Genomic DNA, 20120 nt, shown 5'->3' on the forward strand with positions numbered 1-20120 from the left:
TCTTATTGGAGTTTTAAACTGCTGCTAAGTTATAGTTGTGTATATGCAGTATGAGAAAATATACGTGGGAATGTCTTCTAGTTGTTGGTCAGTCAATTGCTGTTAGAAATGTTATGCATTATTTTTGTTGTCTTTCACCTTATTTTAGGTAGCCAACATCTCAGTTCAAATGGTAGCTGCAGAAGATAAGTTGGCAAAGAGGATTCTGGCAAGGAAAAAGCATAGCAAATTGAAGAAAAAAGATAAGTTGCTGTGGAATTTTCAAAACAAAATAATTCTCTTTACCCTGATTCTGCTCATTTTAGGAGTTGTAACCTGGACATTACTGTGGCTTTTCATTGGTGAGTTTCTGAAAGCTCATGCCAATTTCATACATCACTATCCCCAACAGGGCTTTCAGTTGGGTTTAAGATCTCTCTTGTCCTGAAGGCCGTTTCTAAAATAAACATGGAACTTATTTAAAGGGGGCCTGAAAGACTTTTGGGTGTCTTTGTTAAAACTTAACAAGTAATCATAAGAGCAGGCATAGCTGCTGGCTTTAGGAAGCGTGGCTTTCTGTGCATGTGTGTGTTATGCAAAACATTTTTTATGTGCTAGCTAATTGCACAGACCCAACAGTCCCTATGAGCTTGATTCATCAGAAATTTTGACTTCCGCTGTGTTTCTTGGCCTGCTGAAGGTCAGGTAAGTCCTTTGTGTCTCATGCAGAATAGATTTAAAGAAATTAAAGGGGAGTAAAATACAGATGTGTCTAATTGGGCAGTAAAAGCAATGTTCTCCTCTTTAGACCCCTGATGCTAACACTGCCTAAGATTCCTTAGGGATGCTCCAGAATCTGGATGTTGATATTGCCTTCATTATGCTGGTTCATCTGTATGGTGGTATCTTATCTTGTGTGTAGGGAACAGGTGCTCAATTAACCTTCATATTGTGGTACTCATCTAGAAAAGTTTGGCTGTGAAAATGTAGTGTTCTTTTGGTAGTAGTTTCCACTGTGAGGCCGAGTAGATTTGGTTTAGAGTTTAATCAGGAAAAAAAATCTCATTGTTGTTAAAAAAAAAAAAAAAAAAATGGAGGCTAACTGTCGTCTTTGTTTCTCACAGTTCAGGCAGAAAACAAAGATGTATTGTATTTTGTTGGACTGTTTCGTGTTGCCAACATAGAGTTTCTTCCAGAATATAGGCAGAAGGAGTCAAAAGAATTCCTCTCCGTGGCACAGAATGTGCAGCATGTGGTAAGATGAGTGGGCTGCTTGGCTGGCAAAAAGATTGGAGCTGTGAACTAGACGTGTGACTTTCAGGTGCCATTGAGTCTGCTGTGATGGTCTGCTTTTTTTTTTCCTTCCCCCTCTGCCCCCCCCCCCCCAAATTGATGGCTATGTACAAAGGGTGGCTATCTGGAGGTAGGAGGCAACTGACTGCTTTCAGCTTGTTAATCGCAAACTGAGTTTTGAAAAGGTCTGTTTGACTTCTACATTTACTAAAAATTTTACATATTCCCCCCCCCAATCGAGGTCTATGAATAGAATTCTACAAAAGCCCTTCAAAACTTAATTGCCACTTTTGAGACATTAAACTGATGAAGTCTTTTGCATTTAAAGTGGTATCTGCTGCCAGTCTTCTGCCTTAGAGCATCTATAATTACTCTAGAGATCTCAAACATATTTACATTTACATTTCCTTGTGAGGCTAGGTATTCTAAGGACCATTATTCTTCCCAAACACCTTGCATCTGTCAAAGCAGAAATAGCATTCTGTTGTAGGCAGTTAAGGCTGCTCTACAGTGGGAAGAGAGGAGTGGGCATCTTGGTTAAAAAGGAATTTGACTTTAAAGACATTTGGTGTAGGGAGGAAAAAGACATTAATGCCAGGAAATGCAGCACTGTCCACGTAAGGCTTCAAGCAGTAGTATGGAAACTGCTAAACAAACAAACAAAAAATAATGTCAGATGCAACCAAGAGATTTTTGAATAATTGCTAAGTTTTTGTCATCTTATAATATGAACTCACGTTCCTGTTTTCCAGCTATATTTTCCCCCCTGTTTTCCCTCCAAAAAAAAAAAAAAAGCTGGATCACAAGACTTGAAAGCAGACAGTCCAGTCTTCCTGGTCCTGCATGTTAATGGCTGCAGTGCTTTGAGGCAGGGGTAAGAGACAGCCAGGGCAGGACGTGCCCTTCCCCTGCTCTCCACGGAGCAGCTCTAACCGGCTGCGAGCCCTCTGTCTTGCTCTTGTCCCAGAGCGTCCTGCCGTTGTCCCGCATCGTGGAGAGATGTCACAAGCAGCAGGTGTGACCTGCCAGTGTCACCACCTCCTACTTGAAAGTAACTTGGAATTTGTTTTTTGTCTGTAAACTTTGCCTCAGCTCACCCGTGGATTTTGCGTTGCTGAAACTGCTTCGTGGTGATGTCGCTATTGACTAAAATTGCTACTAGGGATGTGGGGGACTTAGGGGTTTTTTTTTTTCTCTCCTTGAAATCCTTTTGTTCATGGCTGCTGGCCTAGAGACACACCCCCCCCACCCCCCGAGCAGTAGTGGAAGAACCTCTCAAGATAGTCTCCTTACCCCTTTGATAGTAATAGTCATATATAAAATCCCTTGTCGCCTAATCTGGAGAAAGATTGAGCTCCACCCATTTTATTTAGGCCCTTAAAATAATTGTTCAAACTTCCTGTGCCAAACACTGAAAGTTAGGGACTCATATTAATGTGATTTTTACAACCTTTGCTTCAAAGTAATCTGTGTTATAGTCCCTTGGGCATTAATTTTAACCTTTAAGCATGAGGATGAGGTTTGAACTGCTTGAGGTACATGCCACCTTGTGGCTTTAGAAGTGTGCCTCCTTGAACAGGAGGAAAGAAGGTTATTGTCACACTGGTATTATCACATACATCCAAAGAACTGGTGGAATCAGGAGCTTGCTCTCCTGAAAGGCAATCCCAAAGCATGAAATGTGGAGAAGGAAGAACTCTGCCCATATTGTACTCTCTGTATATTGGACAGAAATACATTAATACTAAGCTGTTAGGGAAGATGCAGACTGAATCAAAATGCGAGAAATTCCATATAAACATTAGAAAAAGCTGTTTAACTGTGAAGGTGACCAAATGCTTGTCCAGAGAGGCTGTGGAGTCTCCATTCTTGGAGATATTCAACTGGACGTGGCCCTGAGCAACCTGGTGTAGTCGACCCTGCTTTGAGCAGAGGGGTTGGACTAGATGCTCTCCGGAGGCCCCTTTGAATCTCATTCTTTCTGTGATTCTGTGGAAAGAGCTCTGATGTATGCTGTTAACTGCACCTTAGCAGCAACACACAAAATGTTATCAGCAGGTGCTCATTTCCTGAAGACTCGCCCTGAGTTTCAGCATGGGGATAAGGAAGCCCTCTGTGTTTGGGATTTGCTGGGCAAAGAATGTGCATCCTTTTCAAAACTCATTTATTTGGAAAAAGCGTTGCTGTACCCATCAGCTGGCCATGGGCAGAAGATTTGATGTATCCTGGAAATATGTGACTTGTTATGGATGCATTGAAGAGCTGGTATGTTCACCTCTGCCTAGCTTGGCTGATGTATGTCTGGAAATGTGTGCATATTGCATATACTTGGTGGAAAAGAGGAAGTTCCTAGGAAAGCCTGGGCATTTAACATCTCTAGGCATGGCTGATTTTCAGAAATGCTAAATCTTAATACTTTCTCTTTCAGATGAACTTGGTCTACACAGCCTCCTCTTTCTCCAAATTTTATAAGCAGTCCACAGTTTCAGAAGTCAGGTAAAACTGTGGTTAATGTAATTGCATTTTTGCTGGGCAGTACATAATGTAATGAGGCCACGAGAGAAGCCTGTTTTTGGTGGTTATGATTTAATCTTTGCTATGTACTCATCACAAAAAACATTCATAACCTATACCGATTCATTTCACAAAAGTAAGGGCAAACTAAAGTCATATAAGCAGTTCCTTGTCTGCAGGAGTACAATCTAAGGTAAACAGAAATGATGTCCCTAAAGAGGTTTTGGTGATACTTTGGCTGATAGGTCACAAAGAAGTTTAACAAATTAAATGTGCTTTTTGAGCACAACTCTGTAATATTGACCAAGTTACGTGTATTTAATAACTAATGTTATTGGTATAAAACTATTTTCTACTGACAGAAGGGGAAAATATCTACACTGCAATAAAAGTATGCTTACTCTAATACTATGTATGTAATCAATGTTAGAGGATTAGTTGCTCCAATCCTCTTGAACCAAATATGGTTTTAGTTCAGGAACAGGAGTTTCTGGGGTACATTCGATTTAAAGGCCTTTCTCTCTAATAGGAGGTAAAGATTGGGGTGACCGTATACAGCCTCTAATGTGTTAGCTAAACAGTCTAGGAATCGTTTCTTACATATTGCAGTGCACAATACAGGGTGAGATGCATAGAGATGCAGAGTGCTGCATTTCCGAGGATGATAATTCTGCTATTTCTGTTTTGATCTTTAGGAGATAATCCAACTCTAATTCAAGTAGATATTGTGACTTCCATAGATCTCAAGTCAGGAGCCCTCAGGAAATCAGCGTAGTGAAGATCCCCAATTGGGTGTGGAGAGTGCATTTTGGGCTTCTTTTGTTGTTTTTTTTTTTTTTTTTTTTTAAGAGAAAAAATGCATTCAGTGTGTCAAAGTAACTAAGTAAGATGGAAATGAGCCATATAATTCTAAATTTGTATTTCAGAAGCTTGCATTAAGAGTCTAGTCTCCAGAAAACTTCCAACATGATGATAATCTGTAGGACCTTTTTATTTCAGTAACAACAACAATGGAGGCCTTCTTATCCATTTCTGGATCGTATTTGTGGTACCACAGGCGAAAGGCCAAGTGTTGTGTGAGGATTGTGTGGCTGCCATTTTAAAGGATTCCATTCAGACAAGTATCATTAACCGGACCTCGGTGGGAAGTCTTCAGGGCCTCGCAGTCGACATGGACTCCATTGTACTAAGTGGTTAGTATTAGCACATATCCATATCCTTGAAGAAACACCTTGTTAAGCAAACACTTTTACCTTGGAGTAGCAAATTCTATAAATAAATCAAAATCTTTATCCAGCATCTTTAGCTTCTAATACTAAAATTATTATAGAAAAAAAAAAAGGGAAAAATAAAAACCAGATTTGAGGTCAAATAAAGGCACAAAGTCTCCTTGTGAACACTGACTGCAAAACTTCCTGTACCTGGAGTGCTTATGTGCACATTCAGGAGCTAAACCTGACACTTTGTAGGCAGCTCAGGTTTGGACTAGTCTCTGACTTTAAAAGTATAAAAAGATGATGGGTTAAGGTTTCCATATGGATCAAACTTTAGCCCCTCCATTGAAAATGAGATTCTTGTGACCCCTTTATTAAAGATTAAAAACAGCATTATAAACCTACCTGTTCATTAAAGAACTCCTGTGCCATTCCTGCCTGGGGAAGAAACAAGCAATGTGGGATTCAAGTATCTGTTTAGTATAACTAGCTACAAAATGTTGTATGAACAAAGGACAGAATAAGCTTCATTTGAACAACTCTGTCCAACTGAAAGCTGGGAGACTTTGAGGCCAAGGGTGAGAAAATGACCTCCTGGGTACCTCTGTCTCAGTCCTTCAGTTTAATTTGACTGCTCAATTGATATGCAGTCTCTTCTTGCCTCAGGTGCTGAGATGTTTGGGGACGTGATACCTCCAAAGCTGCTTGCAGAATTTGCAGAAGTGAAGGGGGCTTGCGCAGCCAAGTTTAGTGTGAGGATTAAAGTGTGGTGGTTGAATTAAACCCTGAATTCTGGATTTTTAGGCAAATGAGAAGACTCACACAACTCTCTTTCTATGCAGCAGGTCTTCGGTCAGATTATTGGTCAACAACGGGAACAGGTAATTCACCATTTTGGCAGTTTCCTGGCAGAGAAGAGGTGAACAAAGCTGTTACCTTTGAGTCTTAGACTCAAAGATACTGTTCAGTCTTAATTTAAGAGGGTCAAATGCAGCCTTGGCATTTACGTCCTGACTTGCTGTAAAAGTGACCAAGAGTCTTGCATGCAGCAAATACAGAAACTATCTGCCTCTTATCCGACTGGTAAATTTTTTAGATGTGCTTGGTGGCATGGTAGGAAATAAACTCAATTAGTTGTTTGTTTTTCACTGTGTTGAAGAGAACATTAACCTTTTCTAAACTGGGCAGTACTAAATTTAAGTCTGTTTATTGGCTTTTATGCTGAACAATAGCAGTGCTTTTGTCCATCCTTTTATCCTCCTTTACTTCCTTTTCTCCAAGGTTAACAATGAGTTTTTCTTTTAAACGAATTCCCTAACAGAAATTAGTTTAAGCAGTTCAGTTTTGCAAGGGTTATGGGAGACACTACTTAAATACCTGCTTGATGTCATGTTGTAAACCCCCCAGCGGGGTTCTTTGGCAGCGAGTGGAGACTTTACAAGTAGTTTAAAAGTACAGCGCATATACATTCACTAGTAAGTGGAGTAGGTACCAAGAAAAAAATGTGCTACTAGGCTAAAGAATAGTATGCTAATCACCTTTGATGCAGACACCCGATAAGTCTCTGTTGGGCCAGCAGTTGTCAATCAGCTAGGGATGCCTTGGCCTCCCTTGCTCTTTGACACAGGCTCACTCTTCGTCTTGTGCAGTTGCACCGTTTCAGCTTAAGGGCTTTATACCTTTCCATGTCTGTATTTTTCTTTTCTGAGACACTTACTTGTTACGCTTCTATCTGTGACTTCCACTTCTGTTATCTTGCAAGGTTTTAGCTTGCATACTTTGCCAGAATCTAGCAATTACTTTTGTCAGTGCAGCCAAGTAAAGATCTTCTAGTTCTGCAGTCCACAGGTGAACTTTGAGTCACAGACCCTGGGCCATGGTTTGTAATGCTTAGACTGATATCAGCCCATAATTTCTCAAAATTCAAGTCAAGTTTGCTACAGCATTCATTTGCTCAAAACCTTTCCTGACTTAAACTGCAAAGCATAATGATATTGGCCTTTGTCACATCTCCTTACGTGCATGTTAATTATATAAAATAATTTTGTGTATTGATGCTTACTTGCATAGCAGTTTCATCTCCCAGTTCAGTGCTCCGGGGCAGAGAGATTAGTAGAGTCAGATCTGGTGTTTCAATTTATTTCAGAGTGCAGTCTCTAAAAGAAGAAAATAAGGAGAAGAGCCCAACACAAATATTGATGCTAAGGCTTTTATAGGACTTATGGTCTCTTCCACACAAAGGGGGAAGGACGACCTGCCATATTCTAGATCTCTCTGAGAGACTTACAGTGTAGTCAACCACAGGTGGCAACTGGTATCTGAGAAGCGTAGTGCTGACGTGCAGTGAAGTTGCAGGGGAACAACAATGTGGATTGCCACAGGAGTTGAGAGAGTCTTATGTTGGTGCAGTTTCATTTGTTGGGGTCCCTTGAGTGTGTCTGCTTAGGACGATAGAAGATGGTGCAGAGGGGAGAGTGCTAATGCAGCAGCATACAGGGAAGGTGCATCACCTGGTTGTGTTTAAAGAGGAATGGAGTTACTTTGGCATGAAGATGCACCTAGTTATTAGTTCAGGCACAGCACTAGAGTGCAGATTTATTGAAGAATGAGTTGGAGAGGGAACTCGTAGATATTCAGCTGATGCAAGTGACTTGCATTGCCATAGTATATGGCTATGCGGGGCTTCTTTGGGTAAAGACTATCCAGCTTTGGTTTGAAGCCGGTATACTTGCATTACTTCTAGTTCCAAAGTTAGCTCTGAATTCTCTGCGCTGTGCTCCATAACAGCAGTGAGTTTGTCACATTAGTAGCTACTTAGTAGAAATAACAGTAGTCACATAATTCTAAAGATTATGATCACAGCTGGCTTTGTTAAGGGTGAGTAAATAAGCACAAATAACTATTATAAAAAGAATGTTATTGGGAAGAGATAAGAAGAAGGAAGAACAATGGCTCAACCAAAGCTTTAAATAGCTATAACTGTAGCTCAGTTGAATGGTATGTGACCCTTGCAGATTGTTCATAAACATTCATAGCAGTAGTTTCAAGAGGGTAAATTAGAAGTGGAAGTCAGACAAAGCCTGCCACTTCCTGTCTTGATTAACTACTAGTTAAAAGGCCAACATTTAATGTGAGTCAACAATTGATAGTGAACTTTCACAGTGCTCTAATTGGTGTTCTGTGATAGTTACTATTTCAGAGACTTGCCTTTTTAATAGGCAGAAATTAATGCAAATATTTACTTTTGCATTTTTCCTCCTTCTCACCTTTTAAAGAGCTATATTAAGAGTTTTAGATATGACCAAACAAAAAAAAAATCCCTAAGCTTTTTTGCTGACTTTGAGCTGCAATATTGAATTGAAATAAAGACCTTCATATATATGACTTGAAAGTCACAATTGTTTCAGCTTAATTGGAAAATTGGATGCAAGTAGGATAACTTTCTGGTTATTATCTAAATTATGACACAACTTTTTTTTTTAATAAAAGTGTTGCATAAGCTAGGTTGTGTAACTTATGTTTCACAGTACTTCCATTTCTAACAGTGATTTCTAATGCTGCAAAAGTTTTCAAGACTTGACAGGACAAAGTCCTGGTCTGAATTCATTGTAACCCTGCTTCGAGCAGGACGTTGAACAAGAAAATTTCTAGCATCCCTTCCAAACTGAAGGAATTAGTGAATCTGAATTGTGGTAGCACTTACAGCTCATTTCACAATAAAAGATCGAGAACCCTGATGTTTGAAAAATAATTGAAAAACCCCAGAGTAATACAGACATGTAGCGGAATTTTTATTTTGTTTTTATTTTATTTACTATAAATATCCTAATATCTGTAGGGGTGAGCAGTTGATTTATCCCTTGACAGTAGATGAACATTTCCCAGTGAACAATTATTTAAGTAATTTATCCTCTTGGGGCTCAACAGAGCTTTGTTAACTGCGAATACCTGTTGTACAAAATGGCAATACTTGAGTGCAAGTATGCTGCAAGGGCTTATTTACAGCACTGTTTGCCATGCTCTGTAGTCTTATGAATAGACTTTTCCTTGACCACAGACTTGTAACTAAGGTGAAAACAGTGAGTTGCACAGACTACTTTGTTTTCAGATTTTGATATGCTTTCATATGTTGCTTTAGTTTAAAATAATTTTTAGGATATTTTTTTTACACCATGTGGATTTAACGGTTTTGAAGTGAGAGTCCAGTGTTGAAAATGTGGCATTTCCACAGGAACAAATTGTATGTATGATCTGTATGCTGATCGCCTACACGAGCACTTTCCTCTGGATATCCATGCTACCTCAGGGGGGACAATCTGCTATTTTAAGCTGATTGCATCAGTGGGCCATCTTATTCGTCTTTCAATAGAATCCCTTCAGATTGAAGCAGATAACTGCATCACTGACTCACTAACCATTTATGACTCTCTGATGCCAATCAAGCATAAGATACTGTACCGGTGAGTATAAATTTTTCATTGATAATTCATTGACAATTATTTGGGGTTTTTTTTTTTTTTTTTGAAGACTTGTCATCTGCGTTTTTGATGGGTTTTGTTCTGTTAAAAATACTCTGATCTTCATGCCTTACCACATAACACCTGGTAAGTTTGGGGTTTTTTCTTACAAAAGTGGAAAAGTTGATCTTGCTAATAAAAGAAACAGTAAAATATTCTTCTTTATTCCTCAACTGGAGTGCATCTTTGCCTAACTACAGAACTATGACAAGTTCACACATTACTGGGCGGAATTTTCTGTTTCTTATCAAGAAACAGATACTAACTAAAAGAAAATGTCAAAATTTCCTCCCCTAAGCAAAATATTCTTCCACATGAAGGTGAGTGCTCTTCATATGAAGACTGCAGTCCTAAAACTAAAAGTCTCGTGATTCTTTGGATACTTACCACCACTCACCAGTTTAGCACTTTTTTTAGCTGCTCTATTTGAGTAGTTTAGAGGGTTATTAAAATCTAGAGTTGAAGCTGTGATGGGTTGAGGGATGTGGACTATTACTTTTTTACTTTTTTTTCCCCTCTCTTTAATGATCCAATGTGCTTGTTTGGGGATTTTTTTTATTTAACATTCCTGGTAACTAATTCCATAGGGCTCTGTCACATCAAAAGGTAAAGACAGCACCTCCATCAAGTAGACAAAAAGCTCAGTGTTTTGATGAGTAAAATCCTTTTCTCTGGCCTGTCAGTGTGTATATAAGCCTCAAACAAGAGCATTGGCTTTTCAGTCCTCTTTGAGAGCTGTCCGCTACTAATCTGAATCACTTGCTGACTTGTCTATAAAACAGCAGATGGTGTTTGTTTACTTGTTAGTATCTGTAGAGGACTGAGGATGTCTGCTAGGTAGTGTATGTGGAAAGTAACTTTTTTTTTTTTAAAATGAGACTAGTTGATTGGCTCAGGTTCTTAATTTATAACTTGCTTGTCTTTCCCACTCCCCAGTCACAAGCTAAATCTGTTGGTCTAATAAAATAAATCTCTACAAGCCTTTCTTTACTATTGGCTTCATTTATTTTTGCTTGGAGTGAAGGATGAAAGTCAGTATTATCTCCTAGAGCTAATAATTCCATCTTTGTTTTCATGCAATTTCTTTCCCTTTGTAAGAAGTGACTTTCCAATACTGTCTCTCTAACTGGCCTTGTAACAGGTACTTTTGTGTTTAGGAGCATGGAGTTTTTAACTAGGCTTTGAAGTAGGCTAGCTCTGCACCACTGTAAAACTTTTGCACAGAATGAAGGCAATGTGTTGGGTTTTTGGTTTTGTTTGTTTGGTTTTTTTACTAGTTGCTTATGTATGTATTTTCTTCCTCCTCAGAGCCTGTGAACCAGCGGATTCACTGGTGTCACTTGTGTCCACAAATAATCTCATGCTGGTAATGTTTAAGGCAGCGCAAATAAAGGAAAGGAAGGAATTCCATGGCTATTTTGAGGTCATTACACAAGAAAGTAGGTTTGTTCTGTGTTTGGAAATGTTTATTATATTCTTTCTAATATCCCAAAGGAGCTGTCATGTTCGTGACTATGGATACATTCTGTAACTTAGGTTCTTTTTTTCTACATGCCTGTCTCTCTCCTTCATCTCCTCTGCATTACTGAGCATCTGCCTTCCTCCTGAGTAATTTAATCTGTGCAGATTAGCTGTTCTTGAGTGGCATGGGAAGGCAGAAGGCTGAAACCAGCACTGACCGAATTCAGTCGCTCGGGACTGCGATGTGCCAGTAGATGGAGTTGTTATTCCAGGTGTAGCACTGCTCTGGCCTCTCTCCTGCTTTTGGACTCGGTGGTGATGTTAAAGGTGGAAGGTTTTCAGCACTGAAAACTCCTCCTTTCAGAAAAATGAAACTTCAGTAGCTCCGTCTGCATTTTCTATCAGTCTCTGCCTCCTCGTTAACACGAAGGAATCAGCTATGTTTGTGTGCCAAGTCCATCATCTGCTTTTTATTGCTTTAAGGTTTAAGAAGTGGTTAGATCATAATCACAAATAGTACAAGGAACATCAAGCTAGAAGCACAAGGAGAAAAATCTAACACAATCCAATGCAAAGAAATTCAAGATGCTCAGAAAGTTGCTGCCTACTTGTCGTGTTGAAAGTAATTAAGCATTAAAATACCATCATAAAAGCATGCAATTAATTCTCCATCATAACTACCTTTAAATTCAGGGATGTTAGTTTTGTTTGGTTAGTTGGTTTAAATTCAGGGCTGGGTTTTCTTTGGGGGTGGTTTTTTGTCTGTTTGCTTGGGGTTTTTTTGTATGCGTTTTTGTTTTTAATGAATTCTCTCCAAATCCATTGAGCAGTCATGAAAGAAAGTTTTGGCTTCCAGGAGGCTGATTAAATTAGCACATTGCCCATTTCTCTTCTAACTGGCTGCATTTTAAGATTAGAGATGCTCAGGTACTGCTGCAGTCTGGATGTATTCATGTGCAACACTGTTCACTGAGACTTGTTTGCAGAACTACCTTGAGTGAAATAACTGATACAAAGCTTCACAATGTTTTCTCCTGGTCCTCCAGAGCCCAGCAAGCATTCCTCGACTCTTACATCCCTTTCTGTCTGCATCATTGGGAAGGGTATCTTTTTACAACTTGAACACGGATAAATATAATTCCTAAGCTGCCCTGTTTTGTAGTGGAAGACTTCTGATAAGTGTTGATGTTTAGCCCACTGAATAGCTTTGCCAGAAGTATATTAAGGTTTACCAACTTTTACGTCCTTTTTTTTTTTTTCCACTAGGGTGTGGAACAGCAATAGTAACAAAAGAGAAAATTGGCTATGAAGGGAGAATCACAAGTCCCTATTACCCAAGCTATTATCCTCCAAAATGTCTTTGTGCATGGAACTTCCAGGTAACATGAATGTCTGTCTTAGGCACTTTTGCGTGTTTTGGGCATATAGATCCTGTAAGTCGTAGCAAAACCAGTTGTGTAGGGAGTAACCAGCATCCTCACAGATGTGGCAGTTCATAGAAATGACATAGCTGAATAGCTGGCTGTGCTCAGGTTTTTTGTATTGAGTTTTGTCTTTATTTTGTTCTGTGCACTTACTCTTAATGAAGACAACACAGTTCCTAAGCTGTCCTATTATAAAGGTGAAGAGCTGAGATAAGTTTTGATGTTTAACCTGCAGAATTACTTCACGGCAGAGAATGTAAGACTTTACTGTTTTTAATTCCCCTCTTCCCACCCCCAAAAATTTGGAAAGCTAGTATGTACAAAAGACTCCTCTAACCCAGTTATGATGGTTGCTTCTCTAATATCTCTTTTCAGTCTATATTGTTACACTTAAAAAACCTGAATTTCTGTCTTCTAAGATGGTCTGTCCTTTCAGCACAGTCCCACAGACTGCTTTTTCTTGGTAACCTTTTTCTGCATCTTTTCGGGTACTTTCCTGAAAGCAAATGACTGCAAGTTTACATCAGTTAAAAATAATTTTGTCATGCCTTGTCTGATGACATTAGCGTTTCCCTACTGATGCTGCTAAAATATGATCTTTGACTTATGGTTTGCCCTTCAGTGTTTTTCCCCTCTAAAGGGTATAGCAATGGGTACCATGCAGTCCACTGTTTACCCATCTTTCTGCTTATGCCTGGTTAAGCTAGTGGTTGCCCATGTTGAATCACACCAATCTGAATAGAGTCCAGTTAGTCATGATCTACAGCCTCTTCCTTTCCTAGAAAGCCAAGGTAATTGCTTTTTTTTGTTGCTAAAATTCAGGTCTTCAATTCACCCTGGACTTCTGAGGGAAAGTTTCTGGATACTTAACATGGGCAACGCCCAAGACTTGTTTCTCAAAACAGTTTAATTTCCCAGCAGTTCAATGCTAAAACTTCCCTCACTTCCCAAATCATGTTTTCCTGTTTCTCTGTAGAAAAGGAGAAAAATTCTTTTCCTGAACCAGCCCTTGTTTTTAAAGGAACATTGGCTTGCAAAAAGGATCTGTTCCTTCGAATAAAGGAAATTCTATTTAATTATGAACCTTCATGACACTACTGGGCTTAAAAATCTTTTGTAGAATGCTGAGCAGGTGCTAGCAGAAGACTACAATATTGTGGCAGAAATAACTCCTAGCATTACAAAGGTGACACAGCTATTCAGTGCAGTAGTACCTTAGCTAACAATCTGCTGGGGCTGTGTGTCTGTACACAAGTAAATTTGGATGTGTTTGAGTGCTTTGATCTTGATACAAAAGCTGCTTTCTATGCCCAGTGGCTTTTTGAAGATGAAAGGGCTGCTGGCTAGAGGGGGAGAAAGCCTGCAGCTGTGGTGGGGCTTTGCCAACCTTTGCTTTTACTCAAGACTGAATAGCTGGCAGGTGTCTCAAGTGCTGGCTGTTGAGCTGGCGAAGTCAGCACAGCTCCCAGAGCGTGGCGTTGCCAAGCACAGTAATTGCTGAGATAAGTTTAAAGACTTTCACGTACTATGTCCGCAAAAGGAAAAAAGACGACTGCACTGTCCTTCTTGCTTGCAACAGACTCCACAGAAGAGCCTTGGTATAGCTCTGAAGTTTCATAACTATACCATCGGTGAGAAGAATATTAAAGGCTGTGAGCGAGGATGGTGGAAAATTAATGAACACATGTAAGTACTTCTGCATGGGTTATTAAAATAACATTACCAAAATAAACCTTCCCGTCTCTACTGTAGAGAAACTCAGAGTTTCCACAAAGACAGTGTTGTGGTTTAACCCAGCCGGCAGCTAAAACAACCACACAGCCTTCCTCCATCCCTCTCTCCCTCCCAGTGGGACAGGGGAGAGAAGCAGGGGGAGGAAAAAAAGGTAAAACTTGTGGGCTGAGATAAAGACAGTTTAATAGGGCAGAAAAGGAAGAGAATAATAATGATGATGATTAAAAAAAACCCAAATAAATTAAGTGATGCACAGCACAATTGCTCACCACTCGCAGACCACTGATGCCCTGCTAGTTCCCGAGCTGCAGTCTTGCCCATGGCCAGCTTCCCCCAAGTTGTATACAGAGCATGATGTCATATGGTATGGAACATCCCTTTGGCCAGTTTGGGTCAGCTGTCCTGACCAGGTCCCCTCCCAGCTTCTTGTGGACCACCAGCCTCATTGCTGGTAGGGCAGTAGGAGAAGCTGAAAAGTCCTTCACTTGGTGTAGACATTGCTTCATAACAACCAAAATTCCAGTGTGTTATCAACATTATTCTCATCCTAAATCCAAACCACAGCACTATATCAGCTACTACAAAGAAAATTAACTCTATCCCTGCCAAAACCAGGACACAGAGATACTTCACCGGTGTCTCTTACCATTCTTTCGCTTTGGCTAATGATGTAACTGAATCTTTGTAAAATATATATACATATTAATAATAATAATAAAATCTATTGAAAAGTACCAGAAAGATGAAAACAAGAGCCTTTGGTACTCTCTGGAGAGAAAGAAATGGGAGAGTTGGGTGAAGGTGGATGTCCTGTGAACCTTAAAACAATTCTGGGTTTTCTGGGATCATTGAACAAGATCTGTTAAAACCCTTTCAAGTGTAACTTAATTCTATGATTGCTTATGAGGACACCAAACCTAATTAACTTCTCAGTGAAAGCTATTGCAATGAGATTATTTGGAACAGAAGAGTAACTGCTTCCACATTCCAGTCACTGGCTCTTGAAAGAGAAACCGCACAGATTGGCTGCTTTCTTAATTAAGAACTTAAATTAACTGTATTTCTTAATTAAAATATTGCTGCTTTCTTTAATGAAAATATTTCTGATTTTCTATGCACATTGTCCACCCATTTTTTTTTCTTCAAATTTTTAAGTCATCTTTCAATCACTGGATGATAAGGCAAGTTAGATTTAGGATGTTGGAATTTTTAAAATTTTTTTTTTTGTTCAAATGGAAACCTTAGCAAGATCAGATTTGAAACTGAATTTCTGAACTCACTGCTGAAACTAGGCAAAGGCAGTCAAGCCTTTAAAAGTGTAAATGAAAGTATTAGAGAAGAGAAAAAGCTTTCTCTATTCTTTGATACCATGTTGTACTTACATAGAGACAATTCAGTTTGTCAGAAGCTCTTAAAATTGTTCCTTAATGGGAAATGGTTGCTGGACTAGATGGGCACATAAAAACACAAGTCAAAACAGACAACATTTGGTGTGATCGTGGGGTTTTGTGGTGGTGGTCTTATGACACAGTTGGAAAGATTTGAGATATTAGGGATGGCTGAGATATGAGTTAAATAAAGGCAAAATCTGGAGGAAAAAAATATGATAGGTTCATATTGTAAGGATTCTCTATATGAAAGAGCAGCTTTTAAATAAGCCTACCAATTATACATTCCACAGAACCAAATGTCAGATTATGAGCCTTAGAATTGCACTTGGAGTTACTTTTGAAGTACTACACAAGAACACATGCTCCTGATTTCTGTTGCGAGTTGTTGATGATATAAGTAAACCAAGACAAGTTTTCCTCTGAGAGTGTCTTTTTTTTCACTGAAAATAAGGCTTTTGAACTTCTATGATTTTCTGTTCTATGTATACTATCCATGGGGAAGAAACGATTTAAAGCATGAAACATTTTTTTATTTGAATTTTTTTCCCCAAATTTTAATGCCTAATGAAATAGGGGAGGAGGACGGGACACTCCCACCTTTTCAGCTTCCTGCAGTTGCAGCTTGTAGCATGCATATCGTGCTATCTACAAGGAGGTTGTAGTGAGGTAGGTGTTGGTCTCTTCTCCCAAGTAACTAGCAAAAGGACAAGAGGAAATTATCTCAAGTTGTGTCAGGGGAGGTTTAGATTAGATACTAGGAAAAATTTCTTCACCGAAAGGGTGGTCAGGCATTGGAACAGGCTGTCCAGAGAGGTGGTGGAGTCACCGTCCCTGGAGATGTTCAAAAAACGTGTAGATGTGGCACTTCGGGACATGGTTTAGTAGACATGGTGGTGTTGGGTTGATGGTTGGACTTGATGATCTTAGAGGTCTTTTCCAACCTTAAAGATTCTATGATTCTGTGATCTTAGGTAAAAAGGTTTAAGAAGCTTCGGGAAACTGATATTGGTAAATAAAGACTGCTACCCTGAAGATGATGCAGATAAAGTTCCTTCAAGCCTCTTGGGACAACTTTAACTAGAGATGCTGAATGCAACCATGCAGTTCTTCCTTGTCTTCCTTCCAGTGGACATGCAAATGTTCCTCTGCCTACTCAGAGGAGTTGCAGCTGCTTTTGCTGAAATTCTCATTAGCAGAAATATGAATGAGTCTCTGTGAGCAGACCATTCATGGTTTACGTGAACAAAGAGGTTGCCAGTGTTTTATTTCTGTTAAAGCCGTTGGTGCAACATCCCATTGTCTCTGCTGCAGGATGCATGTATCTACTCATCCCCTGAAAAGGTATCCCAGTCCCTGCTTCAAAATATGGGACAGGATCCCCTTAATTGTTTTCTCTTTGTAGCAATGGTACAGTTACAGGTGATGCCTTGCAACCTCTGTTTGCTCTGGACCTGAAGAAATGGCTAGTAAAACACCAGTAGAAGGCTCCCAAGGATCTGTAGCTCTGTCTTACAAATCCCACAGGCATATAGCATTTCCCACTGCGTACAGGAGATAGCATCCTTGATGTAGCTGTCTCAGCTCTTCCACAGATGGGCAGGAGCTTCCTCTACTTCTGGCAAGATGAGGTTGCTTTATGTGGCTGAGAAGTGGTCAATGCAGCCTGCAATTTTATTTATTTATTTTTTTTTAAATGGTACCAAGGTTTGTTGGAGGGAAGTTGTCAGTCATTGACAGAAGGAGAAATGCAGAAAATGTCTGTGGGGTAGTTGAGGAAAATCAGGTGGTTAGGTGGCATTTTGCTATGTGCTTTGGCTGGCTGTTTTAGGTTGGGAACGTTGATGACAGATGAATGAGAAGATGACTTCCTGCAGCAGGAAGTCTTCACTCTTAGCCCTGATAGATGATTTTATTTTTTTTTTTTTTGGACAGTTAATTTTACAGCTTTCTACTATTTCTACTATAGTAAAGTTAACTTTTTAAAAAATCTGTTTTCAGGATGTATAGGAGGAGTCTATTTTTTAAATGGTTTTCTTCATTTATTTTTGACATTGCTGGAACAGAATCTCCTAGATCTGTTAAAAGGAGGTTTCATAGGGTGAAACAAAGCACATATAGAAACATATGAATGAGCGTGGGCATTCCTTACAGCATGCTTGAGAGGAGTGCACAGGACACCAGGCAACATCCATCCACGTGGAAATCTCTGCCCGATTTCCCTGCATTCCTTGACATGAAGAGTAGTCCTGATGCACTGCCTGGTGTTGCCAAAATAAACAAAGGAAATGCCTCTGGATAATAGTCCGTTAGTTCATTCTAACTGCAGTGTGTGACCTTGCGCTGCTGTCAAGCAAAGGTGTGTGCCAAGTGTGCTGAGAATCAATAGAGCCGCTTCTGCTCTTAAATCTATTTAGACTGAGAAGTACTTTTCTTGATAGGAGTCTTAAAGCCAGATGTTTTTCTCATAAGTGCTACGTTTTTGGGGTGTTTTAGTGGAACAGAGGAGAGGGTCCTTATTTCTATTTCCAGAACAGTCGGTGCTGTCAATGTTCACTGGTTTACTACATTTAAAACTGTCTCCAATTTTTAAAGCATAATCTAGCAACCTTTCTCTGTCAAAGAGGTTTTTTTGGTTCTGTTTTATTTTTCAGCTAGAGTAGCATCTAAATGCCAGTTGCAACATTTTTGGCATCTTTGATGAAAGAGGCAATAGAAATACATTAGCGATGGATGGATTATATGTTTGCTAGCATCAGAGAGCATTTAAGTTTCTCCGAGTTAAGCGGCACTTAGGCAGAAGTACAAGGAAGCTCACTGCCAAAATGGCAGCTTAAAGTAGATGTGCACCCAAGGGATATTTTTTTCATCTAAACTAGTTATTTAAAGACATGACTTTCAAAGGTAAAATTCCAGAATATTAATGGTGGATGAAGGCTGGGGGACTACTTAAAAATATTTTCGGTTTCCCTAAATCTATTCCTCTCTGCTTCTAAAGTAGTTGGGCCAATTTTATGCCACTGCCTTTGTGTACTCTTCTTTAGGGGCAATCCTCAAAATCAGAGCAGCAAAATTTGCTCTTCACTGTGCTGACATTTCTCCTCTCATTAAATTTACTTAAGTCTTCCCAAAAATCCAAATCTTTTGAAAACAGAGGTCCAGAAGTGGTGACAAAAGTCCCCATGTTTGCCTTGACAGATTTCTTCATTACGTCTCTGTTACTCTAGACTTTCTGGGAAAACATTCTGCTTGCATGTGTGTGGTCATGAAGGATTATGACCAGCATTTTGGGGAATTTGGGTACTGTCTCAGATTTCAGTTCTTAATTGAAGTATGGTAGCTGACTGCATTGCTGAATTTCAGTGACGTTGACATTGAAATTGTACGTTAAGGCAATTTTGATGAGAAGGCTGCTCTAGAACTCCGTTGAACACTTTTAGGTACTGCGGTTACTACGTTGATCATCAAACAGTCTTCCACATTGCAAGTTCTGCTGTCAACGTCGAGCTTCAGTGCAGTTCGAAGGTCTCAGAGAAGCCACTCCTGGTGGAGTACAGCAGCTATAACATCAGCCAGCGTAAGACGGATTTTATCTTTTTTTTTTCCAACACATCTTTGCATTTCAGACCTGTGAAGCAGCATTTTTCAGGTCCAGTAGGACTTAATTAGCTTTATGTGGGAAATTCTCTGTTAGGTTTTTGCTTATTTTCTTTTCTAGCTCATCAAGGCTGTGCAGCTAAGGTTTGTGGGCATGTGCAGTGTGCTCTGGTTTCCTGTACGAACACGGTCTGCTCTCTTCTGCATGGTCCTTAAAGCTTCCTGCGTGGCTATGGACATGGTGCAGTCAATTGAAGCTTGGTGTTCCTATTTGTTTTCATCCCCAAGGTTTTGTTTGCAATGTTTCTATTACTACAAAGACTTCCAGGTAATGAACAGAGAGTACCAAATAACCAACTGCTTGTTCCAGTGTTTCCATCAGCTTAAATACTTTGTATGCAAGTAGAAATCTGAGCTGAAAAAACATCTCCAAAAGTTGATAAAACAGTCTGCTGATTTTAAGGGGTTTTTTCAAGTTCTGAAGCAGATAACTGTTTACTCATACTTTTTCCCCTGTGCTAATCTTACATATTCATGCTGTGAAAGTAGGAGAGAGACAGTGGTTTGTACCCACAGCTACTTGTCACATTAGAGCAATTTTATCCATTGCATATATGTGGAGTATGTAAAAACATGGTAACTTCATGATTTTATTTTAAAAGGCAAACATTTATGTAATTCTTAAGTCACCTCAATATAGGTTACTAACTGAAGTTGCAAAATGCTGCAAATTTTGGTTATTGAAAGTGAGCCTGTCCTTTAAAAGAAGATGGCATTCTAAGCTGCCTTGTCTTGCACCAAAAAACACTGGCTCATTTGGTCCAGTCCTAGTGCAGAGCCTGCAGTACATAGTGCAGTAACCTGGAACTTGAGATGTTTTTTCTTCTTTTTTAAATCCCAGTTTTCAACATCTGAACTCAACTGCAGTGCTGGCAGTACGTGCAGACTATTAAATTTAGATCAATTTCATCAGTCCTTGGAACAGCTTAGTGACTGTAA

At 39.5% G+C, this 20120-nt stretch overlaps 1 protein-coding gene across 1 annotated transcript in view; it reads left to right on the plus strand.

Moving 5' to 3' along the window:
* TMPRSS7 (transmembrane serine protease 7) overlaps positions 1-20120 on the plus strand; it is a 32383-nt gene that overhangs the window by 4275 nt on the left and 7988 nt on the right. Inside the window, exons 2-11 of the mRNA XM_054817452.1 lie at positions 149-341; positions 1104-1234; positions 3701-3768; positions 4786-4979; positions 5843-5881; positions 9232-9460; positions 10826-10956; positions 12245-12357; positions 13982-14088; positions 18965-19101. Of these exons, the coding sequence (XP_054673427.1) occupies positions 149-341; positions 1104-1234; positions 3701-3768; positions 4786-4979; positions 5843-5881; positions 9232-9460; positions 10826-10956; positions 12245-12357; positions 13982-14088; positions 18965-19101 (1342 nt within the window). The remainder of the gene's footprint in view (positions 1-148; positions 342-1103; positions 1235-3700; positions 3769-4785; positions 4980-5842; positions 5882-9231; positions 9461-10825; positions 10957-12244; positions 12358-13981; positions 14089-18964; positions 19102-20120) is intronic.

This window comes from Grus americana, chromosome 1 (assembly GCF_028858705.1).
Source record: "Grus americana isolate bGruAme1 chromosome 1, bGruAme1.mat, whole genome shotgun sequence".
NCBI classification, from domain to species: domain Eukaryota; kingdom Metazoa; phylum Chordata; class Aves; order Gruiformes; family Gruidae; genus Grus; species Grus americana.